This window comes from Photinus pyralis, unplaced genomic scaffold (assembly GCF_008802855.1).
Source record: "Photinus pyralis isolate 1611_PpyrPB1 unplaced genomic scaffold, Ppyr1.3 Ppyr1.4_LG7, whole genome shotgun sequence".
Classification (NCBI taxonomy): domain Eukaryota; kingdom Metazoa; phylum Arthropoda; class Insecta; order Coleoptera; family Lampyridae; genus Photinus; species Photinus pyralis.
Window position 1 is genome coordinate 40,023,485 of NW_022170738.1, and position 22,708 is coordinate 40,046,192.

The 22,708-nt window shown below is 39.8% G+C and overlaps 3 protein-coding genes across 3 annotated transcripts; 2 read left to right on the plus strand and 1 right to left on the minus strand.

Annotated features, from left to right (window-relative positions):
- The first annotated feature begins 1,666 nt into the window (after positions 1-1,666).
- Positions 1,667-5,581, plus strand: LOC116177188. Its single transcript, XM_031496083.1, has 4 exons — positions 1,667-1,842; positions 1,893-3,191; positions 3,242-3,368; positions 4,585-5,581. The coding sequence occupies exons 2-4, from the start codon at positions 1,919-1,921 to the stop codon at positions 5,513-5,515; spliced, it is 2,331 nt and encodes a 776-aa protein (XP_031351943.1). The 5' UTR covers positions 1,667-1,842; positions 1,893-1,918; the 3' UTR covers positions 5,516-5,581.
- On the minus strand, positions 5,513-6,093 carry LOC116177189 (DNA polymerase epsilon subunit 4). Its single transcript, XM_031496084.1, has 2 exons — positions 5,782-6,093; positions 5,513-5,729 (listed from the first exon to the last, which is right to left on the minus strand). The coding sequence occupies exons 1-2, from the start codon at positions 5,998-6,000 to the stop codon at positions 5,589-5,591; spliced, it is 360 nt and encodes a 119-aa protein (XP_031351944.1). The 5' UTR covers positions 6,001-6,093; the 3' UTR covers positions 5,513-5,588.
- A 747-nt stretch (positions 6,094-6,840) lies between these two features.
- Positions 6,841-19,540, plus strand: LOC116177187. Its single transcript, XM_031496082.1, is given in 10 exon segments — positions 6,841-7,132; positions 7,288-8,251; positions 9,358-9,687; positions 9,740-10,489; positions 13,929-15,394; positions 16,215-16,431; positions 16,482-16,772; positions 16,875-17,386; positions 17,388-18,035; positions 18,464-19,540. Coding segments are annotated over 9 exon segments (5,763 nt in total). The 5' UTR covers positions 6,841-7,132; positions 7,288-7,374; the 3' UTR covers positions 19,136-19,540.
- The last annotated feature ends 3,168 nt before the right edge of the window (positions 19,541-22,708 follow it).

Consider the following 22,708-nt stretch of genomic DNA (forward strand, 5'->3'; position numbering starts at 1 on the left):
AACTACATCGTGTTGGTGTACGTGCCGATAGCTACGTATGATGAATTTGAACAATGGAAGTTGCAATTAATGTAGCTCCCGAAATTTGGATCACTTCAATTAAATCAGAAGGTAAAATTGTGCTCAATTTCTCATGTTGCAGAATTCTTACGATTTTTTTGCACAGTTATGATTAACTGTACTTAGGTGTTTATTTTAGATCGATATAGGTCTAAGCAAAGAGTATACAACGAAGTAGGTATATACTCTTTGGTCTAAGTAATGAACATTAAATACGTAGTCTTTAAAGTAGGTAATTTTATTAATGCGCCAGGGGGCAGTGGCGTAACTACAATGCCTCAAAGGTACACAATGAGGACGGGCCCCGACTTAAAAGGGGCTCCGGAAAAAAATGTACAAAAATTTAATTCGTGTATACAAAATCCTGAAAAAAATTGAAAAAGAAACGAAGGGCCATGCACATGCTTACATTTACAGTTTATAGATACAGTCCGCAGAAAATTCTGAATCATGGTTCACGGAGGGTAAATAAATAGCATTCCGAAGTCTCTTACATAAAGTACATGCAATACTTTGTTAATTAGCGGGACCTTCTCCAATCCAGAAGGTATCTGGAGGTCCTGGATATAGTAACCTTAGACTGAAGTTGTATTTCGAGATGAATGCCGCTAAGTAATTTTAACACTCCAGCGGAGTAACAGACATTTAAAAAAGGGCAGATTCATACACAAAGAATTGAAGTCGCTAATCAAACTAAACGAGTTTAAACATTGAAGGAACTGGCCAATATTAAACAAATCAATATAAGGATAATATTTTAAGTGAAACAATTAAATAACAAACAAATGCAGGGGTTACGCACCCCTAGTTACAAATAGTCACAATAAAACGAAGAGTTATAAATAAAATTAAGTACATTATTACCTTTTGTTATGGCACAAATACCACACAAAGCTTGACAATTAAAGTTCGAACAAAATCAACTGGATTCTGACTGAACGCAGTGACGCAAAATGTTACAATGGACCTGTGAACCAATGATTTACAAAATGCAAAATCAGTAAAGCTAAATCAAGACACTATTTTCTACATATACAGATTAACATCGTTTAAAAATTGTTGATATAAGCAAAGAGTAACTTACTCTTTGATATAAGGAAAGGGCCCTCAAATATTTTTGAAGACGGGCCTCTAAAATGAAGTTACGCCACTGCCAGGCGGTTGCCAGGATTTTCAACTTGCAAAGAGGTTGCCTATTCAGAAGAAGGTTTAAAAACACTGGTTTATAAACAAAGAATACTTATATAATAATGTATAAGGGATCTGACGATCCCTAATAATTCAGCAAGTAGGTAGGTAACTACCAAATCATCACAGGTACAATACAAATATTCTTTTTCGTAGATTGTAATTCGATGTGGCAAATTGAATTGAAATACCGCGATTAATCAAAGTACTTTTTCCAGTATTTTATTTGAAGTAGACACTGTCCGAAAGGCATTAATTTTGGAAGACACTGTACGTATTGGACCAAGTGTTGCCCTCTTCAGTTCATATAGGGAACCTTTCACCACCCACTTTTACAGATTGGTTGTTATCTAAACTTAAAGTGTAGATTCCGATGTTAACAGTTTACTAAGCTAACCTCCAGATGCCTGCTTGATCAACAGATGCGTAACTAAATTGAGGATTTTTCTTCCCCAACATCTTCGCACAGGTTATTACAGTAAACATGTACTCCAAATGCAATAATATTTGGATTCCATAGCCCACTAAATTGCAGTAGTAATTCGAGATTCCGTACATCCTTCAGTAATTACAATAGCACCATTTACTGTCTTCGTAAGTAGCACTAAACTGCCTCAGTGTTGACTAGTGACCTTTTGTTACAGCTCTCCTTTAATCATCTTTTAAAGAAATGACGGAATCAACTAAGAAATCGGCAAATGTCGCAATGGAGCAAATAATTGAAAACATGACGTCAGGAATGCATAATTTAGAGGGACAGTATGTTCAGATGAACGCGGCACCGTCCGAACATTCATGGAATGCTCCAAACCCCAATCCCTACATACGATATTCGAACATCGCTCCCGATCCTCACATGGTATACTCGTTAAACCCACAACTGCCGCACTATCCTAGAAATATTCCCTACAACTATCTGCCACACGCAAACTTATATCCTGCCGAGCCGTACGAGAACGACGTTCAGTGCAACTCCAATTACGTGATGTTTCAAAACAAGGACATTCCCGCATTTTACCAAACTGACTACAAGTATTTCCTACGGCATGACAAGCCACCCCCGCATGGCGATCATTTAATTCACAACGCGAACGACGTAAGTGCGACTTCGAACGCGAATCCCACTCAGTTGATCGACAACGTTGTGGGGAATTGGGTGCCGAACATGACCGGAACGTATTCCCCCTTCGGTAGCACGCAACCGCTGAAAAAGGGCATCGCGAACATTTTCGAGGTACAGCAAGACACGGGCTGCTTCAACAATATCGCCTCGTTCGAAGATTGCAAGCTGCTCGACGGCGAAAACAAGGAGGAAGTGCACACTTTCAATTTTAACCGCGACACGAAAAAACCTCGCATGGTCGCCGAGGTGAAACCCATGCGCCCGACGTATTCCGACGTTCTATCGAAGTGTGCGCCCCCGGTCACGACGAAACTCGAAAAAATTGATCTCAAAGACACCAAAATACGAAAAGAGAACATCAAGAAAAGCGCCAAATGCGAGAAGGTCACGAAGACGTCGGCGCAACAACCTCGTTTGAAGTGCGATCCGAAGGAGGAACGCAATGCGGCCAATACGAAAACCAAGAGCGCCAAGTGCGAGAAGGCGGACGAAAGTCGTAAGTGGGCGTCACTTGACAATGTCAGCGAGTTAAACGACGACGAAAGGCGCAAGAAGAAATCCGAGGACAGCCCGTTTAATACCAAGGCGTCCTTTAGAACTGGTGGCCCGGTTAAAGTTGGAAAGTTCGGATCCGACTTTGAAGATGTCGACACCGGGAACAAAAGTGACATATTGAATATAACTAAGACAACTGTACGTAAGGGGAGTAGGTTGAGTGTTAAACAGAAAAGCTCCGAGTGTTTCGTCAACGGTGAAAAGCCGCCGCCGGGCGCGAAACGTGGCCAGCGGACGCGCAAGAGGGAGAATCGCATGCCGTTCGGTAAAGATCTGTGAGGTTTTTACAATGTTACATCGTACGTTTTTTTTTAGCAATTATCGGGCAAAAAATGAAGCAATACATTCCGGGATGGTGGAAGCTGTTTGTTCATTTCTGTTTGTGGCTTATTCATTTGATATTTGATATCTGCATTTTGAGCATTCATTTAAGCCGGGATGTGTAAGTATACCAGAGTGTCTCAAGTATCCCCCTTTTTTATAGTAGGGATCAATTACACTTTTATAGCTCCACCACTAATTGAAATGTATACAGGGTGCTTTTTTGGGAGCTCTAGATAAACGTGAAATAGGCAGGTTTTTGAAAATGTGTAATTAGGAGTTACCAAATACCTTAATATATTAACATTGAATTTATATTAATACAGGAACTCGCTACTATTTGCATTTGCGTAACGCAAAACAAGGAAAAGAGCGCCATCTACACGGCCCGGTGTGGAATGAAGGAGCAAATTAATTATACAGGGTGGTGACTTGCGTACGCATCATAGGGATTTCAATGGAAAATTCATAACATGATGCGATTATTGGCTCCCCAAATTATTTTAGAGCAAAAATGTATTAAGGTTTTTTGTAGAAAAAAAATTTTTACGTCAATCAACCGTATTACTTTTCAATTTTTTGCATAATAAAGACGGAAAATTGGAAAAATTCAATCCCCATCTTTTTCAATAATCTGCTATGCCATGGAATTTTCTAAAACAAAAAGATCTCCAGTTATCAATTAGCAGCAGTTCGAAATGGCTTTTATGATCGACTTGGTTACTATCTTGCAGTTAATCGTGACTTATTCAAACATTTATTGTAAATTGTTATATTAGGAAACCGTTTCTAGTAATTTGGTCTTTCTTCATGTTGAATTCGCTGTTCTAAATATAATACTTTTTGATAGAATTTGATTTGTTTTATAGCAGACATTCCATGGCATGTCGGATATTGGCGTACTTTTTGTATTATAAAATTCCATGGCATCACAGATTATTGAAACAGATGGGGGTTTTATTTTTCCAATTTTCCGTCTTTATTATGCAAAAAATTGAAAACTAATACGGTTGATTGGCGTAAAAAATTGTTTTCTACAAAAAACCTTAATACATTTTTGCTCTAAAATAATTTGGGGAGCCATAATAATCGCATGTTATGAATTTTACATTGAAATCCCTATGATGCGTTACGTAAGTCACCACCCTGTATACTGGGTGTTGAGAATACAAAGTCTATTCGACATGGGTTTGAAGACTAAAATAGGCAAATGTAAAAAATATCGCATTTTCACCAAGAAAATGCAATTTTTGGCTTTTTTTCTTTGAGGGTTCCTGTAACACGATTAGGCTGTAGCATAAAGTTCAACTTGAATTCTAATTGTACGCAATTTCCAGGATATGCAACTTTTACAATTGGATAACCGTTCAAAGATCATCATTACTCGATATAACCGTTACCATTCTAGGGCGAGTACGATTTTTTAAATGGCTATGGAGTAAATTCGCGAAGAAAAACGACACGGAAGAAACAAACAGACCGTTCTTGCATTCGGGTTTACACCACAACATTACGATGCCTTCGACCGGTGAGGAAGCGATGAAGCGGCTGCTCGCCTGCAAAGGTAAAGATCCCTACAGCATTCTGGGCGTTACTCCGACGTGTACAGATGACGATATAAAAAGATATTACAAAAGGCAAGCCTTCCTCGTGCATCCCGATAAAAATCAGCAACCGGGGGCGGAGGAGGCGTTTAAAATTTTAGTCCACGCGTTCGATATGATCGGGGAACCGGAAAGGAGAGCTTCGTACGATCGGGGGGTTGCCGAATCGGCGCAGGTCGAGCAAGCCTGGAGCGAGCTCACTGAACTTTTAGCGCAATTACAAAAGAAAGTGGAGGCAGCTGCGAATACGATTCGTTGTAGCGCTTGTGGCTTACGACATAAGCGCATAAAGGTAGATCGTCCGAGCTACGCGGCGCGAAACTGTAGCAACTGTAAAATTCATCACGCGGCTAGAGAGGGAGATATATGGGCGGAAACTCGTTGTCTGGGATTCCTGTGGCACTACTACGCTTGTATGGAGGGTGGCGTTTACGACATTACAGAATGGGCAGGATGTCAAAAAGAAAGCTTGAAGCATTTACGACCAAACTCACACAACGTTCAATATCGAATAGCACTAGGAAAACAAAACAATCAGTCCCGTCATCACAACTCGCCCAGAAGTGAAAGACCTCCGGATCTTGAAAATTTACTAAACAGTTTGTACGGGAATCAGGACTCAACGATGAATTCAAAACGTAAAAATAAAAAGGCAAACAAGTAATATTAAACAATATATTCCTCTTCATGCTTTAGTTGTCTGACGAATTACATTTTGTTTATACAAAAATTGAGTTTTAATCTAATGCCCCTTCTAAAAAACAAAGCTGAGGTACGCTATCGATTACTGTATTAATATCACGCCTTTGAACTGTTTTCCTTTTTGACTGCATTGCGTATTTCGCGGCTTCTCTTCCCAAATACTGCAAGAACAGCTCCTAGAAAAGATAAAATGCGTTATGTGCGTCTAAAGATAAATCTCGCGCTTACTGCTGCCTTTGTGACTAGGACAACACTATCCTGACTAATTTTCCCATTCTCTGGGTCCAGTTTCATTATAGTTTTTACTCTGGTTAGTGGTAGTTTTGGTAGTTTCTTCGGCTGTTCCTTTTCCGGTTGTGGGGCTGTTACATTTGTAAACAGTTCGCCGTCGTCTACGTTAATCTCTAAATCGGAATTTGGCAGAGTTGAGTGCGCGGATTCTTCCATTTTTCAAGAAAACATTAATCAAGTTCAAAATACTGGGAAAGAAATGTAAATAAAAAAAGTAAGGTTAGAAAAGTATTTGTGATTGTGAATATTGCATCGCTCACAGTATACATGGTGGTGCAAAAAGATGTGTATGATTGACAATTCCAAATTCGCACTACTGCGACCATTGCGTACTGAATTAATGACTTGTATAAACATTCCTATACATGGAAGTCCACCATTCGCCTGCTTCTTTGTCATTCTAGTTTTAGGTTGTCATTTCAAAATTAATGAAATTTCGTACCGTAAATCCTCTATACCTACTGAATATCGCTTAATCTCGAGATATTTTATTTTTATTTTACGTTTCTTGATCTCATACACGAAAACAAAAGTAAGAGATACGTCGATTAAATTATTGGAAAAAGCTAGCTATTGATACAGAAAATCAGATATATTATAGTAACAATTTTGGATTAACATGTGCTTTAATCTATCTTTGAAACTCGCTTTTGTTGGTGCATCTATTATCTCCTTGGGCAGTTTGTTATAGATCCTAATCGTCATACACTTAAAACTGGCATAAGTGGGGATTATACGTAATATCGAGATGTAAGTCGGGATTATATTTAATCCCAAGATGTATGTAAGTTTTTAACTTTTTTCCGTTTTGTTTTTTCTCCAACTGAAGACATCACAAGAAATCGTTTTTTGAGATTTCTAGTTATGCATTGGGTAACAAAATTTAAGAATATTTTAAATGAAAAGCATCAGTTTTTATTACTTGTTTTGTAAACCTCCTGTATAAAAGAACAAGTGGAACTACTCCCTTGTTTAGTTCATTAGAACTACAGCAAACATAGCAAACTCTACGTAAGTGGCGGCGCCTCTGTAGCAGAGATTTGTTAATAGCACTTTTTGTGTATATCATTTTGGATGTTTATTTAATATATTTAATGGATTTCTGTGCATTTTTTACGAACGGATGATACAAACACAAAAGAAGTAATTTCGAAAGACACGTCCGGCTCCATGGAGGCACGCAAGTCGTTCGTATGAAGTTGCTGGTCTCAACACAATATCAAGTAAACCATGATGGATGTTCTAAAGAGGAATTTAATTTTTATTTCCGATTTCTGCCTTTATATCGGTAAGTGCACAAATATTATTTTACTTTTGCAACCCTCTGGTCACAAGGTACTCCACAAATTACGCTAATATCTTATTGTTTATGTTACCGGTTAAACAAAATATTCGCGTAATGGCGGCAAATTCAAATGTTCTAATCGCACCTTTTTTTTGCAGATTGACCTTTTCAACCGTCGGGATTGGAGTATAATGTAAAATTGCGATAGGATTATTGTCGGACGGTCTTCTTTGTTATTATACAACATGGACCCCGTCCTTCAACATTTGGGAGATGTAACGATACAACGTCTTGAAAAACCGAAAGCCAAGCAGGACTTACCCGTAACGGAATCAGAAGCGCAAGAGCCGCTGGAGGAGGATGTGCCTGGTGAAGCGAATGAAGGCTTAAAGCGAAATTTGGAAGATCCCGCGGAGGTTGTACCAAAAAAACTTAGGATAGGTTCTAGTGAAATATCAATAACGGAAAAGTCGAGGGCTACGCCCTCCCTCCCACACCCATCTCAACTGCCAAGCGACGAAGAACTATCGGATTATGAGTCCGAGTCGGATTTCGATTACGAAGGGGAGGACAGTGAGACGGCTAGTATAAAGAAAGAGCTTCCGAGCATTCTAAAAGAATCTCCGATAGAAACGGACTCTTCATCTTTTCTAGATCTTGTAGACAATAGCTTTCTTGATAATAAAGCTCCACCGATTACCATTAAGACTGAAAGCGACAGCGGCGACGCCGACGATTACGAGTACGACATCAAGGAGAAACTGAAGGAGATGGGCGAGATCAGCTTCGAGACGGTTAAAAAGGGCGAGAAACCGAAGAAGGTCGAAACGGTCAACGAGAACGAGGTGACCGTTACTCCGGCGAAAAAGTCGACCGACGAAGAGGGACTCGATAGAAAAGGTCCGCTGTCTAGCAGTATGTTGCGGCGTAATATTCGCGAGGTGATGGACGAGGCCAAATTGGACGAGTCGACTTTGGCCGCCCAACGACAGGAGATGGAGAGGTTGCAGAGGGTCCAGGAGCAGCAGAGGATAATACGCGAGGTGCAACGACAGGTGGCGCAGGAGAAAATGCAGAATAAAGTGCTTTCGCTTTTGCAAGGAGGGAATCTTTCTAAACCAGGTAGGGTAGGGGTTTGGGGGATGTAATTATAATGTGAAAAAATGGGTTGCTTTAATTTAACGATAGGTTTTGATTAGGGTTAAGGCGAGGGGGAAACCACTTCCTTAAAATTTGTACACCAGATTGAAAATGGAAATAATGAGAGGATTGAAGTGTGTAATGAAAGATTGAAATAATAATGAAAGAATGAAATCGTAAGAATTGAAAATGAACTATTCGTTTTTGTAAATAATGAAACCGTTAATGAAAAATATTTATAACCATAATAAGAAAAAATGAGGAAATGAAAAATAAATGAAGAGAATTAATAGAATGAAAAAGAATTAATCTTAGAATTAATAGAATGAAAAGAGAATGAACAGATTGAACGTAATGAAACTGATAATGATAATATTGAAAGATTGAAAATGGAATGAAACTGGAATGAAAAATTCATGTACACCAAATTGAAAGAGTGGTTTCCCCCTCGGGTTAAGGTAATGGGACAACAGAGAAAAGGGGGAAACCAAGAGGCAATTTTTAGCCATTGAAAAAAATCTTAGTTGCTTAAAATGAATTGGTCAACCCCTCAATCAAAGACCACAAACAAAAAAAGTATAGCTTGGAGTGCATTTCAACTGTTACTAACATTCACATGTCACATTTTGCACTTTGAGAGATCAAGTGGGTGTTTGGGAAATTGCCCAGTATTTTTTAGAAACAATTGAATTTTGAGTCAAAGCATGAAAAAGGGCGCGGAGTTATAACTCTTGGGTGATAGTTTCAAAGTAACCAGAATCTTTTGTTTGGATTCGATTCTTATCAATAAGTACAATGTGAGTCTGTTCCCATGGGTCGATTTCTTTAGGAATATTAAAATTACCTCAAAATTTTACATACACTTTCAAGAAAAATTTCAAAATCAAATGTTTTACATTCATTTCTCAACAAAACATCCGCGGGTAACTAGATCTTGCTGAATAAAAATTATTTTTTACTTTATTATTATTTTTGGTGCATCTGCGTGCTAATTAAGTATTGACGAAGCACTATGATTGTTAATAATTCCAACCTCGCAAACTTGGAGAACACTTTTACTTTAAATGAAAAAATTTGTTTTATTTTAGGGACTTCCGGTGCAAGGATTGGAAATACAGTATTAGTTAAGTTACCTAACGGCGAAACAAAACCTATGACGAAAATAGGAAAACGCCCATTCGAATTATTAAAAGTACAAAAAAGCCCCTCGTGTCCCTTACGACCCCCCAAAAGTCTACTATCGCCAGTGAGGCCTTCCGCTCAAGGTCCGATGATGCAGCCCGCTCAAGGTCAATTAACGCCATCCGTTAGCATAGCACCCGTAATGAAAAGGCCGATGCAACTATCTCGACCACCCAGTGACAGCGACAGCGAAAGCGAAGAATTTAAATACCAAAAAATGCTGTCGAAGGCTAGAGGTAAGGGTTTTTTGAACTTTCGGCGTGTAAGTACAAAAGTGTTGTTTAACAGTTAAGGAGGCGCCGAACGTCGCCGCCACCATTGACCTATCGTCCGACGACGACTGTGTTGTCGTCTCCGAAACGGAAGGTGACACCGGTGGTGATGAAATGGTGGAAGACCCCGCCAATTCGGGCATGCATACGAACGACGAGTTTAATCAACCCGATGAGCAGGGCCGGGTGGTTATCAATATCGGTCATCCGGATGGCGAACCCGACATATACGTCGCCCCGCAAATAGCGCGCATTATAAAACCTCACCAAATTGGCGGTGTTCGGTTTTTGTACGACAACGTGGTGGAGAGTGTGAACCGTTTTCAAAATTCCACCGGCTTCGGTTGCATATTGGCCCACTCCATGGGTTTGGGTAAAACTCTGCAGGTTGTATGTTTTAGCGACATATTTTTACGTCATACCCCCGCGAAGACGATTTTGTGCATTATGCCCATAAACACCTTACAAAATTGGCTGGCAGAATTCAACATGTGGCTGCCTACGGAAGAAGACGCGAACAGGAGTCCACTGCACAGTTACGGTGAGGTTAGGTCGAGGAATTTCAACTTGCATGTGCTTAATGATAGTCATAAAACTCTGGTGGCACGTTCCAAGGTCATACAGGCGTGGAGAAATGACGGTGGGGTTCTACTCATCGGGTACGAGCAGTACCGCCTACTGTCATTGAGGAAGCAACCGAAATCTCGACGGAAAGCCAGCTTAATTGAACCGGAAGATGAGGATAAAAATAAACTTATTTTTGACGGTAATTTTTTTGTGAAGGTTTTGCCCTGGCAATTTTTTCAAAATGAATCTATTAGCTTGAAATTTAGACAGAAGGTAGGGAATAGCCTAAGGGTCAAAATCTCTATTATACCAAAGGGCACTTTCGCCCTGGGTGTGGTTGCCACCCTGTTTCAGGGGTGGCAATTTTTTACTGATTTTTTAAGACTAATTAATTCTAAGCAAAAAGTGTTCTATATACATTTTAGAGGTGTCACACGCAAAAAATGGCAAAACTATGCCTTTTTCGATAAACATTTCTAGAATATTATTTGAAGTGTTTAAAAAAACCTTTCTTCTTTTTTTAAAAATCAACTTTAGCATTAAAATTGGACATTAGGGTATCACAAGAACTGAAATTTCACGTAGAATCCAGAAATGCAATTAAAAAAGGGGATTACCGTTTAAAATAACGAAGATACTAGCTACTTCCGGTATATCCGGAAGTGCGGCCATTTTGAAAATATTCTACATCGATTCTTCCTTCAGAGTATCTCCTAAGTACAAGTTTTCAAAAACCTACCTATTTCACTTTCCCAGAAATGTTTAACTAAAGCTCCCAAACAAACACCCTGTATACAGTGTGATTCAAAAGGAATATCACCACTTTGTAAATCTGAATTTTAATTAAAAAACAAAATAGAAACTTAAAGTAAGTATTTTCCACTAGAAAATAGAATATGACCCCACTCTAGAGATATCGATATGTTTATACGTGTGCGGCTGCCCGAAATTGTTCCCTTTGCACAAATACATAAATACTCCTCTATGAGCTGTTTAATGTTTATATCAATGTTTAATACACCACCCATGTTTTAGGAGGTTAAACTTTGTTGGAAATTCATTTGTCATCAATAATAAATTGTTAACTTTTTGAGGGTAAATACTTTTTTTTATTAAACCACAATAAGGGTTAATTTTGAAGGGTTGAAATACAGGGTTGGCCATTAGTGTGTGGGTTTTATTAACGCGCATATGTAAAATGCATAGTGGCGGAATGTTGAGGGACCCTTAAGGCTACAACGTAAAAATATTTTAAACGAAATTGCAATTGTTACACAGGGTGATTTATATCAAAGTTGCATTTTTTAAAATGGAGCCCCCTGTGTAATATTACATTGATTCTTTGGTCAATTTTAGTGTGACTTTATGATTTCTAAAATTAGTCGTTTAGCCGCAATTGGTCGTTTTTTCAAAAAGTAGATGTCCAGTAAAAATTGAATATCGCACTTATCATAAAACTTAGAAGGCCGTGACTTTGCAGTGGCACTATACTGCATTCATTATAAGAAGGTAGTAGATGGCGCTGTGTTTGAAGATAGTCACACACAGGAAAAATATAAAACTGCAAAAAATTTGAAAAATATAAATATAAATCACACGATAACACGCTTGGATCTTTGAAATTCACAGCTAATGACAGTTCGACAGTTTAGTTCGTAACTGAAACTTCTAACAGACAGAATTCGTCACTCATTTTATTTTTCAGGGTAATACTAACTCGGGTTTTAACCAATCACAGTGAAGGTCAAACTGTCCCTATGCTTTCTACCACTACCTTCTTAAAATGAATAGAGTATAATCATGAAATGTACTAACTCTGTCAATTTTCAAAATTTCAATCAAAGGTATACCTAACTTGATTTTTTTAAATGGAACTACCAAATTTTTTTTATTGCATGGAATGTAGGATTTTATTACCTTTCCAACGATATGAAAATGTCGGTATGTATCTCTCACCTTCAAGAATTTCTAATAATTCACTGTTTTTCGATTTTCAAGGTCTCTCAGTAATCACTAGGCCGTTAACAATTAAGAACACCAATTCAAATGATAAAACATTTATCCCCAACAGAACAAAACAAAAACTCTTGTTTGTCGTAGTCCATTTTAAAAGATAAAATAATGAATTTTGCATTTAAACCATGCGTTAAATTAAATAAATCAATTTGAATAGTGAGCCACGAAAGCCATATTGTAAAATATTAAAACAAAATAAAATGAATTGACATCTGTCAGTTTAGTTCATTGGCATTTACAATTCTGTTGTTGATTAGTTAAGTTAATTTGTTAGAAAAACGGAATTTGAATAACATATTTTAAACGGTGCTCTTTATTATGAACGAAATGTTCTGGTGCACATTGTAGGATATGGTTTCAGCACGATGGTGCTCTATCCCATTTTGATATAAACGTTAAAGAATGGCTGAATCAACAATTCCCTGGGAGGTGGATAGGTCGACGAGTCCCTATAAATTGACCAGCGGCCAGTGCGGTCTCCATACCTTCACCAATGGACTTTTCTCATGGGGATAAATGCAAGGAACTGTATGCAAAGGAATCCCAACAAAAGAGCATTCATAATGCTTTCGCATTCCTGTACTTCGTCGTGTCAAAGAATTTCTAAACCCATTGCTTTTCTTTTATTTTTATTTAAACTGTTTATTTTGATTTTTTTTAGTTTTTGTTTTGTTTTTTTTGGAGTTAATTTTTTATAAATTCAATTGTTTTTAATTTTTAACGGCCTACTGATTACTGAGAGGCTCTGAAAATCGAAAAACACTGAATTATTACAAATTGTTGAATTAGAAAAAATAGAAAAAACCCATTGATTTTCTTTTATTTTTATTTAAACTGTTTATTTTGATTTTTTTGGAGTGAATTTTTTATAAATTCAATTGTTTTTAATTTTTAACGGCCTACTAATTACTAAGAGGCTTTGAAAATCGAAAAACACTGTGAATTATTAGAAATGGTTGAATTACAAAAAATAGGTAAGAGATACGTACCGACATGCTTATATCGTTAGAAAGGTAATAAAATCCTACATTTCATGCAATAAGAAATTTGGTAGTTCCATTTAAAAAAAAAACAAGTTACCTTTGATTGAAATTTTGAAAATTGATGGAGTGATTTCTTTTAACACAAAAGAAGTTTTAACTTTAGCCGTTCGGCGTATGTTAGTACATTTTGTGATTAGTGCCACTGCAAAGTCATGGCCTTCTAAATTTTATGATAACCGCGTTATTCAATTTTTATTGGACATCTATGTAATAATATACAGTGAGCTTCATTTAAAAAAATGCAACTTTGATATAAATCACCCTGTACGATAATTGCAATTTCCTTGAAAATATTTTTAAGTTTTTAAGGGTCCATCAACATTCCCTCACTGAATTTTAAATATGCGCGTTAATAAACCCACAATCGTCTACCCACTCACTAACGGCCCACCCTGTATTCAGAAATAATGTTTTATGCATTTTGGCAAAAAGGGGTAGTTTACACCCTTAAAAAATGAAGAGCGCCTATCGATAGATTTTGAAGTGGAGGGTAAGTTGAACTTAATTCCCAATTTTCATGCATTTTGAAAAAATTGCCCGGTTTTAAGTTTCGTTTTATAGCTAATTATTCCTTTTCAGATATCCATAGCGCCTTGGTTATGCCCGGTCCGGATCTGGTGATTTGCGATGAAGGGCATCGCATTAAAAATTCCCACGCGTCCATTTCTCAAGCTTTAAAACAAATGCGTACTAAACGGCGCGTTGTACTAACCGGATACCCGCTCCAGAACAACCTGATGGAGTATTGGTGCATGGTTGATTTCGTCAGACCGAATTATTTGGGTAGTAAAACGGAGTTCTGCAACATGTTCGAGCGCCCCATTCAAAATGGGCAGTGTATCGATTCCACCGAGGCCGACATTAAACTAATGCGGTACCGCGCGCATGTGCTGCATTCGCTTTTGGTCGGATTCGTGCAGAGACGATCACATGAGGTGTTACAAACTGCTCTTCCACAGAAAGAGGAGTACGTCTTACTGCTTCGAATGTCTTCGTTTCAACGTAAGCTTTACAATACTTTTATGAACGAGGTTGTGAGAGTGCAAGCTGTCCCCAATCCGTTGAAAGCTTTCGCGGTCTGCTGTAAAATTTGGAACCACCCGGACGTCCTGTATCACTTCTTGAAGAAGCGCGCCGGTGGCGAGGCCGTCGACATCGATCTGGAGGAAGTTTCCAGTAATTCCACGACCGACAGTTCGGGAAAATTGAAAAAACACACCAGAAAGGCGGCTACCCCCAAGGGCAGGAAAGGCACAAAACCCGCCGCCTCGGTCACTCCCTACAATTCCGCCTCCATCTCGGATTCGGACGCGAACCAATCTAAACCCTTCCCCTCGGTCGGACAAAATTCGAACTCCTTAGATGCCCCGTTTTCTCCCTCCTCCGACATGATGGACAACAGCTTTAACACACAAAACTTCAACAAACAATTGAAACCCACGTGTTTCCCGCAAGCCGCGACTTCCTTCGCCGAAAATCGGAAACTATTCTCCCAATCTTCGAGCTTCATTCAGGGCGACGAAAAGTTCTCCCAAAACGCCAACACATTCCCGCAGCAAAACTTCTGGCGATCGAAAGACAACGGCGAACCGTACGAGAATTTTAAACGGTCCTTTCCTCAGTCAAACGACATGATCTGCGACAACGCACAAATGCCCCAGTGGATTAAAAAGGAGGAGGACAGCAAATCGAATTTGATCAGTTCGATAAAGGCGGAAGATAGTAAACCAAAAATTAACATAATAAGCGACATCAAAATAGGCGGTTCATTTTCGAATCAACTAGGCAAACCTTTGGATCATAAGAAAATCAATATCATAAGCGATATTAAGCTCGATGTTAAAAAGGAGGAGTCGAACGATGAGAAATTGGTACCCAGATTTCCGTTCGACATTAAAAGTGAGGTTAAGTCATCCCTTCATAACTTCAGTTTTCCACCGCGAACTGAGACTCGTACCGATGACGACGATGTTAAAATTATTTCCGATATGCCTCCGCCGGCGAGGGTGAAGGAGGATGCTCAGGATGGAATACCGTATGATTGGGTAAGTATCTTTTGGTTATTACACGGGTCTAACCAATCAATTGATTTAGATTACAACTTCCAGAATTAAAAAATGTTTTTTTTTTTCATAAAATTGTTCATAGTTTCAGAGGTATTTGAGCATGGAATGCTCGGGAAAAGTTTGGGAAGGATCAGAGAGGGTTTACAAATCTCTGGAAATGGCCTAAGACGTTCACTTAATTTTCTACTAATTTTCTAATTAATTTTTTACTTAATTTTTACTTGATTTTCACTTAATTTTTACTGAATTTTTTACTTAGGTAATTAAAAATCAATTTTTAATTTGTACTTAATTTTTGCCGATGCGAAAATGGTCAAAAATCACTTTTTTAGGTTTTTCTAAAATAACTAATTTGATATTTTATTTGTGCCTCTGGCATCTCTAACTTAGGAAATCCATCAATTAAAAGTTTCGTGTTTTTATCAATTCCCAACAAAATACTAAATATACTAAATGACAAGAAAGAATTTTGCCTTGCTGCACTTATCACAGCGTGTGACAAAGAGGTACATATATTGCTATATTTGCTCAGTTAGGGGATACTGAAGTATCATATACAGTTGAGATTGTATATCAGCCAATAAGAACATTCCTTATCGCCTTGCATAAGTTGAAACTTAATTAGTTTCAAGATAAGCACGTGTTATCGCTGATAAGAAAACCACAGGTGCACAGTTTATTTCGAAGCTGGCATTATTCAAATTTGTTTTTGATTGGCTGTTGAATACAGTTTTTTCTGGAGTAGCTATCAACAGTGAAAGCAATATCAAAGTATTTATATAGACCATGTTATTTTTAGGCAATCGAACTGTTACGCGATTATGTTCCTGGCTGCATAGAAAACTCTGGAAAGATGGAAGTGCTATTCTGTATAATAACGGAAAGTATCGCCTTAGGAGACCGGCTGTTACTATTTAGTCAATCGTTAATCACTTTAGATCTAGTAGAACAATTCCTTCAAACGAACGAAGTTCCTGGTGAGACGGAGAAATGGTGTAAAAACGTTAATTATTACCGTGAGTAGAAAAAAACAGAACCGTGGCAAACTACTTTCAATTTTTCTTAGGCCTAGATGGATCGACGAGTGCGTTGGAAAGGGAGAAATTAATAAACGAATTTAATTCTAATCCAAAAATCCATTTGTTTCTCGTTTCGACAAGAGCTGGCTCTTTGGGTATTAACTTGGTCGGTGCAAATCGGGTTGTCGTGCTGGATGCCTCGTGGAATCCCTGCCATGATACGCAAGCCGTTTGCAGGGTGTATCGTTACGGGCAAAGGAAACCTTGTTTCGTCTACAGGCTGGTTATGGATCACTGCCTCGAGAAGAAGATTTACGACAGGCAGATCAATAAGCAGGGTAATTTGATTTTTTTATAGATGACGTCCGCCATCTTCAATATGGCGGACGAGTCTATTCAATTATTCTTTAAAAAAAATCTAAAGTGAGAGTTTTATGTAGGAATGTCTGATCGCGTGGTCGACGAGTGTAATCCGGATGCGCACTTAACAATGAAAGATGTCAGCACTTTATGTTTCGATGATTCTGAAGAGGGAGAAGAAAAAGACTGGTCACATGTGAAAGATCGTTACATAGACATCGTGCTTCAAAAAGTGTTGGAGCTTTACGGGAATCGTTTAAATAAGCCGCCTTTCCAGCACGAATCTCTACTGGTGGATAGAAAAGATAAGCAATTATCTCAACAAGAAAAACGGTTCGCCAAAAAAAGTTACGAACGCGAGAAGCAGGCGGCTCGACAACCTGCATACGGAATGGCGGCTGCTGGCAGAAGTCACCGGCCGATTGCGTCAGTGCGACCCATGCAGCAAGGCGGGGAAAGGTCTACCAGATGGATTCCGGCCGAACACTGGCAAAGGCAAGGGATGACGGCGCAAGAAATGACGTTGCCCCTTGATGTGGTCATCCCTACCAATCAACCGGATAAGAGCAACATAGTATTAAAGGCGGGTCAAAAAGGTTCTCGTACTAAAATCTCCCAAAGGGGTTTACATGCAACTGGAAAATGGCAAAATCGTAGCGATTAAAACTGCTATTAAAGTAAGGGGGAAAGCGGAGGACGAAGTCGAAAAAGCAATGAAGCCCACTTTCCCGCCAATTCTAAAGCCGCCGCCCGGATTGCCGTTAATGCCGCCGAAACGTATGGTACGACCCTTCAGTCCCGGCGTGGCTAAGCTCAACATGAGAAGCGTTCGTCAGGCCGTACCGAACCTTGTAAACCGTATGCAGACGGCGTCCCGAAAAATCCAAATGGCTAAAACGCGTCCCTACCAAATGGGAGAAGAATTAGCTCAAACTGCCAACCAACTAAAACTGGAGGAGAAACTTTTACTCGGTAGAAACGAAGAGTTACCTCGCGCGAAAAGCGGCCCCAGAAATAACGCCTTATCTCAGGAAATCGCTCAAAGGTTGCTGAGCGAGGAGATAACAATGGAAAGGTACTCTCCTAAGGCGGAGAAGAAATATCAATCGAGAAACGAACCACCTAGTAATTCATCGAACGCCGAGTTGCAGAAGCTGAGGAGTAGATCGCCCAGTTCGACGATACAGCAGTTAGAACAATCGACGTCCGCTATTATTTCACAAACCTCCAAACGTATACACGTAAGTAAATAACGAAATTAATGGGAAGTTCAAATTGGTAGTCAGGTCTACTGATTATTTAAATTTGATAATTTGAGTATTAAGAATAAAGTTTTTGATTTGCATTCTGTCTTTTGGCAAATAAACGTCATTAAACAAACTTGTTAGTTGATAGGATTGGCTGTTTATTTTGCCATTTGTTCATTTGTCTGTATTATTGTATCCATTCCAATCCATTCAATTTGTACACAAAAGCGCCCCTAGCGGGTAGTTGTGGAGTTATTTAATTAACTGTGTTTTAGGAGGTATAGTAAAACCGACCTATAAATTGCACATTTGACGGCATATATTTAATTTCTAACAAAAAACCAGACCTTTTTTGATCTTTCGCTTTATGTTTTTCTTCTAACGGTAGTCGTGAGTATAATAGTGGATCTTATTAATTTTAGGACATCAATGATATCACTAATTCATTTCAAGAGGATGAAAAACTTCAATCCTCATCAGAAACGTCCAGTTTGGCACCTATAGATTCCGATCACTTACAAGATCTCGATACGACTGATGAAGTTGAAGACTTAGACTCTCATTATTCCGAGGAACCATCCAATCACGCTCCCACAACTTCAACATCCGCGGATTTACCGATACCACCGGAATCGATCAAAACCGACATTCCCAATCAAGATTACAATTACAACGGGTACTACGGCTACAACATGCAACCGTACCCACCTCCTCCTCCGCCACAAGGCTATCCCAATTACCCTCCCCAACCGGCTCCCTACGACTACAACTATCCTCCCCCTCCTCCGTCCCAGCAGCCGCAGTATAGCTATCCCATGTACCCCTCCGTCTATCCTCCCCAACCGCAATATCCGCCACCGCCGCAGGCGCCGCCGTACGACTACGGACCGCCTCCTCAACAACCTCCGCCGCCAATGTATAGTGGATACCATTCGCCGTATCCGCAGCAGTACCCGCAACCGCCGGCGCCGCCCCCCAACAATCCGTATACGCCGGTCCAACAGCAGCCTCCTACATATCCAGAATATCAATACAACACCGCCGCCCCGCAACAAAATCCCCAAAATGCGGCACCTTATTTTCCTAATTCTTAATTTAGTGATTTTATTTATTTTTACCGTCAAGTGTTTGGCAAACATTTATCAATCATCGGGCAGGTTCACCCTGTGCACGTGTTGTAAATAACACTCTGTTTATGTTTTAAAGTATCGAGCAGACGTGTAGGTGGTAATAAATGTACGAATTAAGCAAACTTAATGGAAATTTTCTTGAGTGTAATAGGTATAGATGACTGTTGTATGTACTGTACACAATTAGAATGTGTATCACGTTTCCTTTATACTTGTCGAAGTAAGTATTGCAATTCGTTTCAGCTAAACTCTGTACCGATCTTTCTATGAATTGTATAATTGTAATTATTTGAATTTTTTTATGAATATTTTAATTAGAAGTTTTAGTGGCAATTTATATTGTAATTATGGACTCATTTATATTAAATTATACTCATATTAATAGTGAACTTTTTTTAAATGGCATCTGTATTTTGTTGTACGGCGACGTTTAAGGTCTGCCTAGGATAATTGCCTGCCTCACGATACCTACCAGACCACAATTGCATGAGAAATCTAGGTGAAATAAAACGCGACGGCACCATTTAAGCCCCTGGTGAAGTCTCAAACTAAAAAGCGACGGTTGCGCCTTTTAAGCTCCTGGTGGAATCTCGACGAACTAAAAAGCGACGGTGGCGCCATTTAAGCCCCTGGTGGAAACTCGACGAACTAAAAAGCGACGGTGGCGCCATTTAAGACCCTGGTGGAAACTCGACGAACTAAAAAAGCGACGGTGGCGCCATTTAAGCTCCTGGTGGAAACTCGACGAACTAAAAAGCGACGGTGGCGCCATTTAAGCTCCTGGTGGAAACTCGACGAACTAAAAAGCGACGGTGGCGCCATTTAAGCTCCTGGTGGAAACTCGACGAACTAAAAAGCGACGGTGGCGCCATTTAAGCCCCTGGTGGAAACTCGACGAACTAAAAAGCGACGGTGGCGCCATTTAAGCCCCTGGTGGAAACTCGACGAACTAAAAAGCGACGGTGGCGCCATTTAAGCTCCTGGTGAAAACTCGACGAACTAAAAAGCGACGGTGGCGCCATTTAAGCTCCTGGTGGAAACTCGACGAACTAAAAAGCGACGGTGGCGCCATTGAAGCCCCTGGTGGAAACTCGACGAACTAAAAAGCGACGGTGGCGCCATTTAAGCTCCTGGTGAAAACTCGACGAACTAAAAAGCGACGGTGGCGCCATTTAAGCTCCTGGTGGAATCTCGACGAACTAAAAAGCGACGGTGGCGCCATTTAAGCTCCTGGTGGAAACTCGACGAACTAAAAAGCGACGGTGGCGCCATTTAAGCTCCTGGTGGAAAATCGACGAACTAAAAAGCGACGGTGGCGCCATTTAAGCTCCTGGTGGAAAATCGACGAACTAAAAAGCGACGGTGGCGCCATTTAAGCTCCTGGTGGAATCTCGACGAACTAAAAAGCGACGGTGGCGCCATTTAAGCCCCTGGTGGAAACTCGGCGAACTAAAAAGCGACGGTGGCGCCATTTAAGCTCCTGGTGAAAACTCGACGAACTAAAAAGCGACGGTGGCGCCATTTAAGCCCCTGGTGGAATCTCGACGAACTAAAAAGCGACGGTGGCGCCATTTAAGCCCCTGGTGGAAACTCGACGAACTAAAAAGCGACGGTGGCGCCATTTAAGCCCCTGGTGGAAACTCGACGAACTAAAAAGCGACGGTGGCGCCATTTAAGCTCCTGGTGAAAACTCGACGAACAAAAAACCGACGTGGCGCCATTTAAGCCCCTGGTGGAAAGTCGACGAACTAAAAAGCGACGGTGGCGCCATTTAAGCTCCTGGTGGAAAATCGACGAACTAAAAAGCGACGGTGGCGCCATTTAAGCTCCTGGTGGAAACTCGACGAACTAAAAAGCGACGGTGGCGCCATTTAAGCCCCTGGTGGAAACTCGACGAACTAAAAAGCGACGGTGGCGCCATTTAAGCCCCTGGTGGAAACTCGACGAACTAAAAAGCGACGGTGGCGCCATTTAAGCTCCTGGTGGAAACTCGACGAACTAAAAAGCGACGGTGGCGCCATTTAAGCTCCTGGTGGAAACTCGACGAACTAAAAAGCGACGGTGGCGCCATTTAAGCTCCTGGTGGAAAACTCGACGAACTAAAAAGCGACGGTGGCGCCATTTAAGCTCCTGGTGAAAACTCGACGAACTAAAAAGCGACGGTGGCGCCATTTAAGCCCCTGGTGGAAACTCGACGAACTAAAAAGCGACGGTGGCGCCATTTAAGCCCCTGGTGGAAACTCGACGAACTAAAAAGCGACGGTGGCGCCATTTAAGCCCTGGTGGAAACTCGACGAACTAAAAAGCGACGGTGGCGCCATTTAAGCCCCTGGTGGAAACTCGACGAACTAAAAAGCGACGGTGGCGCAATTTAAGACCCTGGTGAAATCTGAATAAACTAAAAAGCGACGGTGGCGACATTTAAGCCTCTGGTGAAATCTCGATGAACTAAAATTTCTCGGGAAAACACTTTTTCTTATTAATTTTGGTGCGTAGAATCCTAATCAATTCGTATTTTTTCGATTAGATTTCTCAATCAAAAGTTTTAGACCAATTTCGAAAGAAAATTCAAAGGGCTGTAACTTTTGAACTAGTAGCCCAATCTTGGAACTGTTTGAAATTATGGATTCTACAGGCCTTTTCCTTAAAGGGCAGCTGAAAATGTGCAATTTCATGTAGGATTTGTCGAGCAAATGTACTTCAATGATCCAGTATCTGGAATTGTCTTTTGTGTATTCAATTGGTACATTTGCGCCATCTCTATGGCAATCCCTATACTTTTCCAAGTTTAATTCTTGTAATAGGTGAACCAGTTCCAATGAAATGTCGCCACGTACTACACTAACTTCACAAAAACATTTTAATTTATGCACTTAATAGCCACGTCCGACTCAATTTTCCTTAAAGGGCAGTTGAAAATGTGCAATTTCATGTAGGATTCGTAGAGCAACTGTGCTTCAATAATCGACTACTCCAAAATTTCTCGGGAAAACACTTTTTCTTATTAATTTTGGTGCGTAGTATCCTAATCAATTCGTACTTTTTCGATTAGACTTCTCAATCAATAGTTATAGACCAATTTCGAAAGAAAATTCAAAGGACTGTAACTTTTGAACCAATAGCCCAATCTGGGAACTGTTTGAAATTATGGATTCTACAGGCCACAATCTATAAGAAAATTTTCCGGGTCGATCTGGGACAATTTTTTCTTCTTGCCTCAAAAAAAGGCAGTGTACAACCTTCCCTTTTTATCAAAAATCGACTGCACCAAAATTTCTCGGGAAATTATGGAAAAAGTACGAATCGTTTTGGATTGTGCGCAGCAAAATTTATAAGTAAAAGTGTTTTCCCGACAAATTTTGGAGTAGTCGATTTTCGGTAAAAAACTTGGTTTTCTTTTGGGGCCGAAAAGAAGAATTTTCTGCAATCGACCTGAAAACATTTTCCTATATATTTTGGCCTGTAGATTCCACAATTTCAAACAGTTCCAAAATCGGACTACTAGATCAAAAGTTACAGCTCTTTGAATTTTTTTGC

Coding starts and splice junctions, on each gene's coding strand:
- LOC116177189 (XM_031496084.1), bottom strand. CDS start 6,000: ATGGAAGAATCCGCGCACTCAACTCTGCCAAATTCCGATTTAGAGATT. Junction 5,730..5,781: donor TCCTAGTCACAAAGGCAGCA/GTAAGCGCGAGA, acceptor TATCTTTTCTAG/GAGCTGTTCTTGCAGTATTT.
- LOC116177188 (XM_031496083.1), top strand. CDS start 1,919: ATGACGGAATCAACTAAGAAATCGGCAAATGTCGCAATGGAGCAAATA. Junction 3,192..3,241: donor GGAGAATCGCATGCCGTTCG/GTAAAGATCTGT, acceptor GTTTTTTTTTAG/CAATTATCGGGCAAAAAATG. Junction 3,369..4,584: donor ATTCATTTAAGCCGGGATGT/GTAAGTATACCA, acceptor CGCAATTTCCAG/GATATGCAACTTTTACAATT.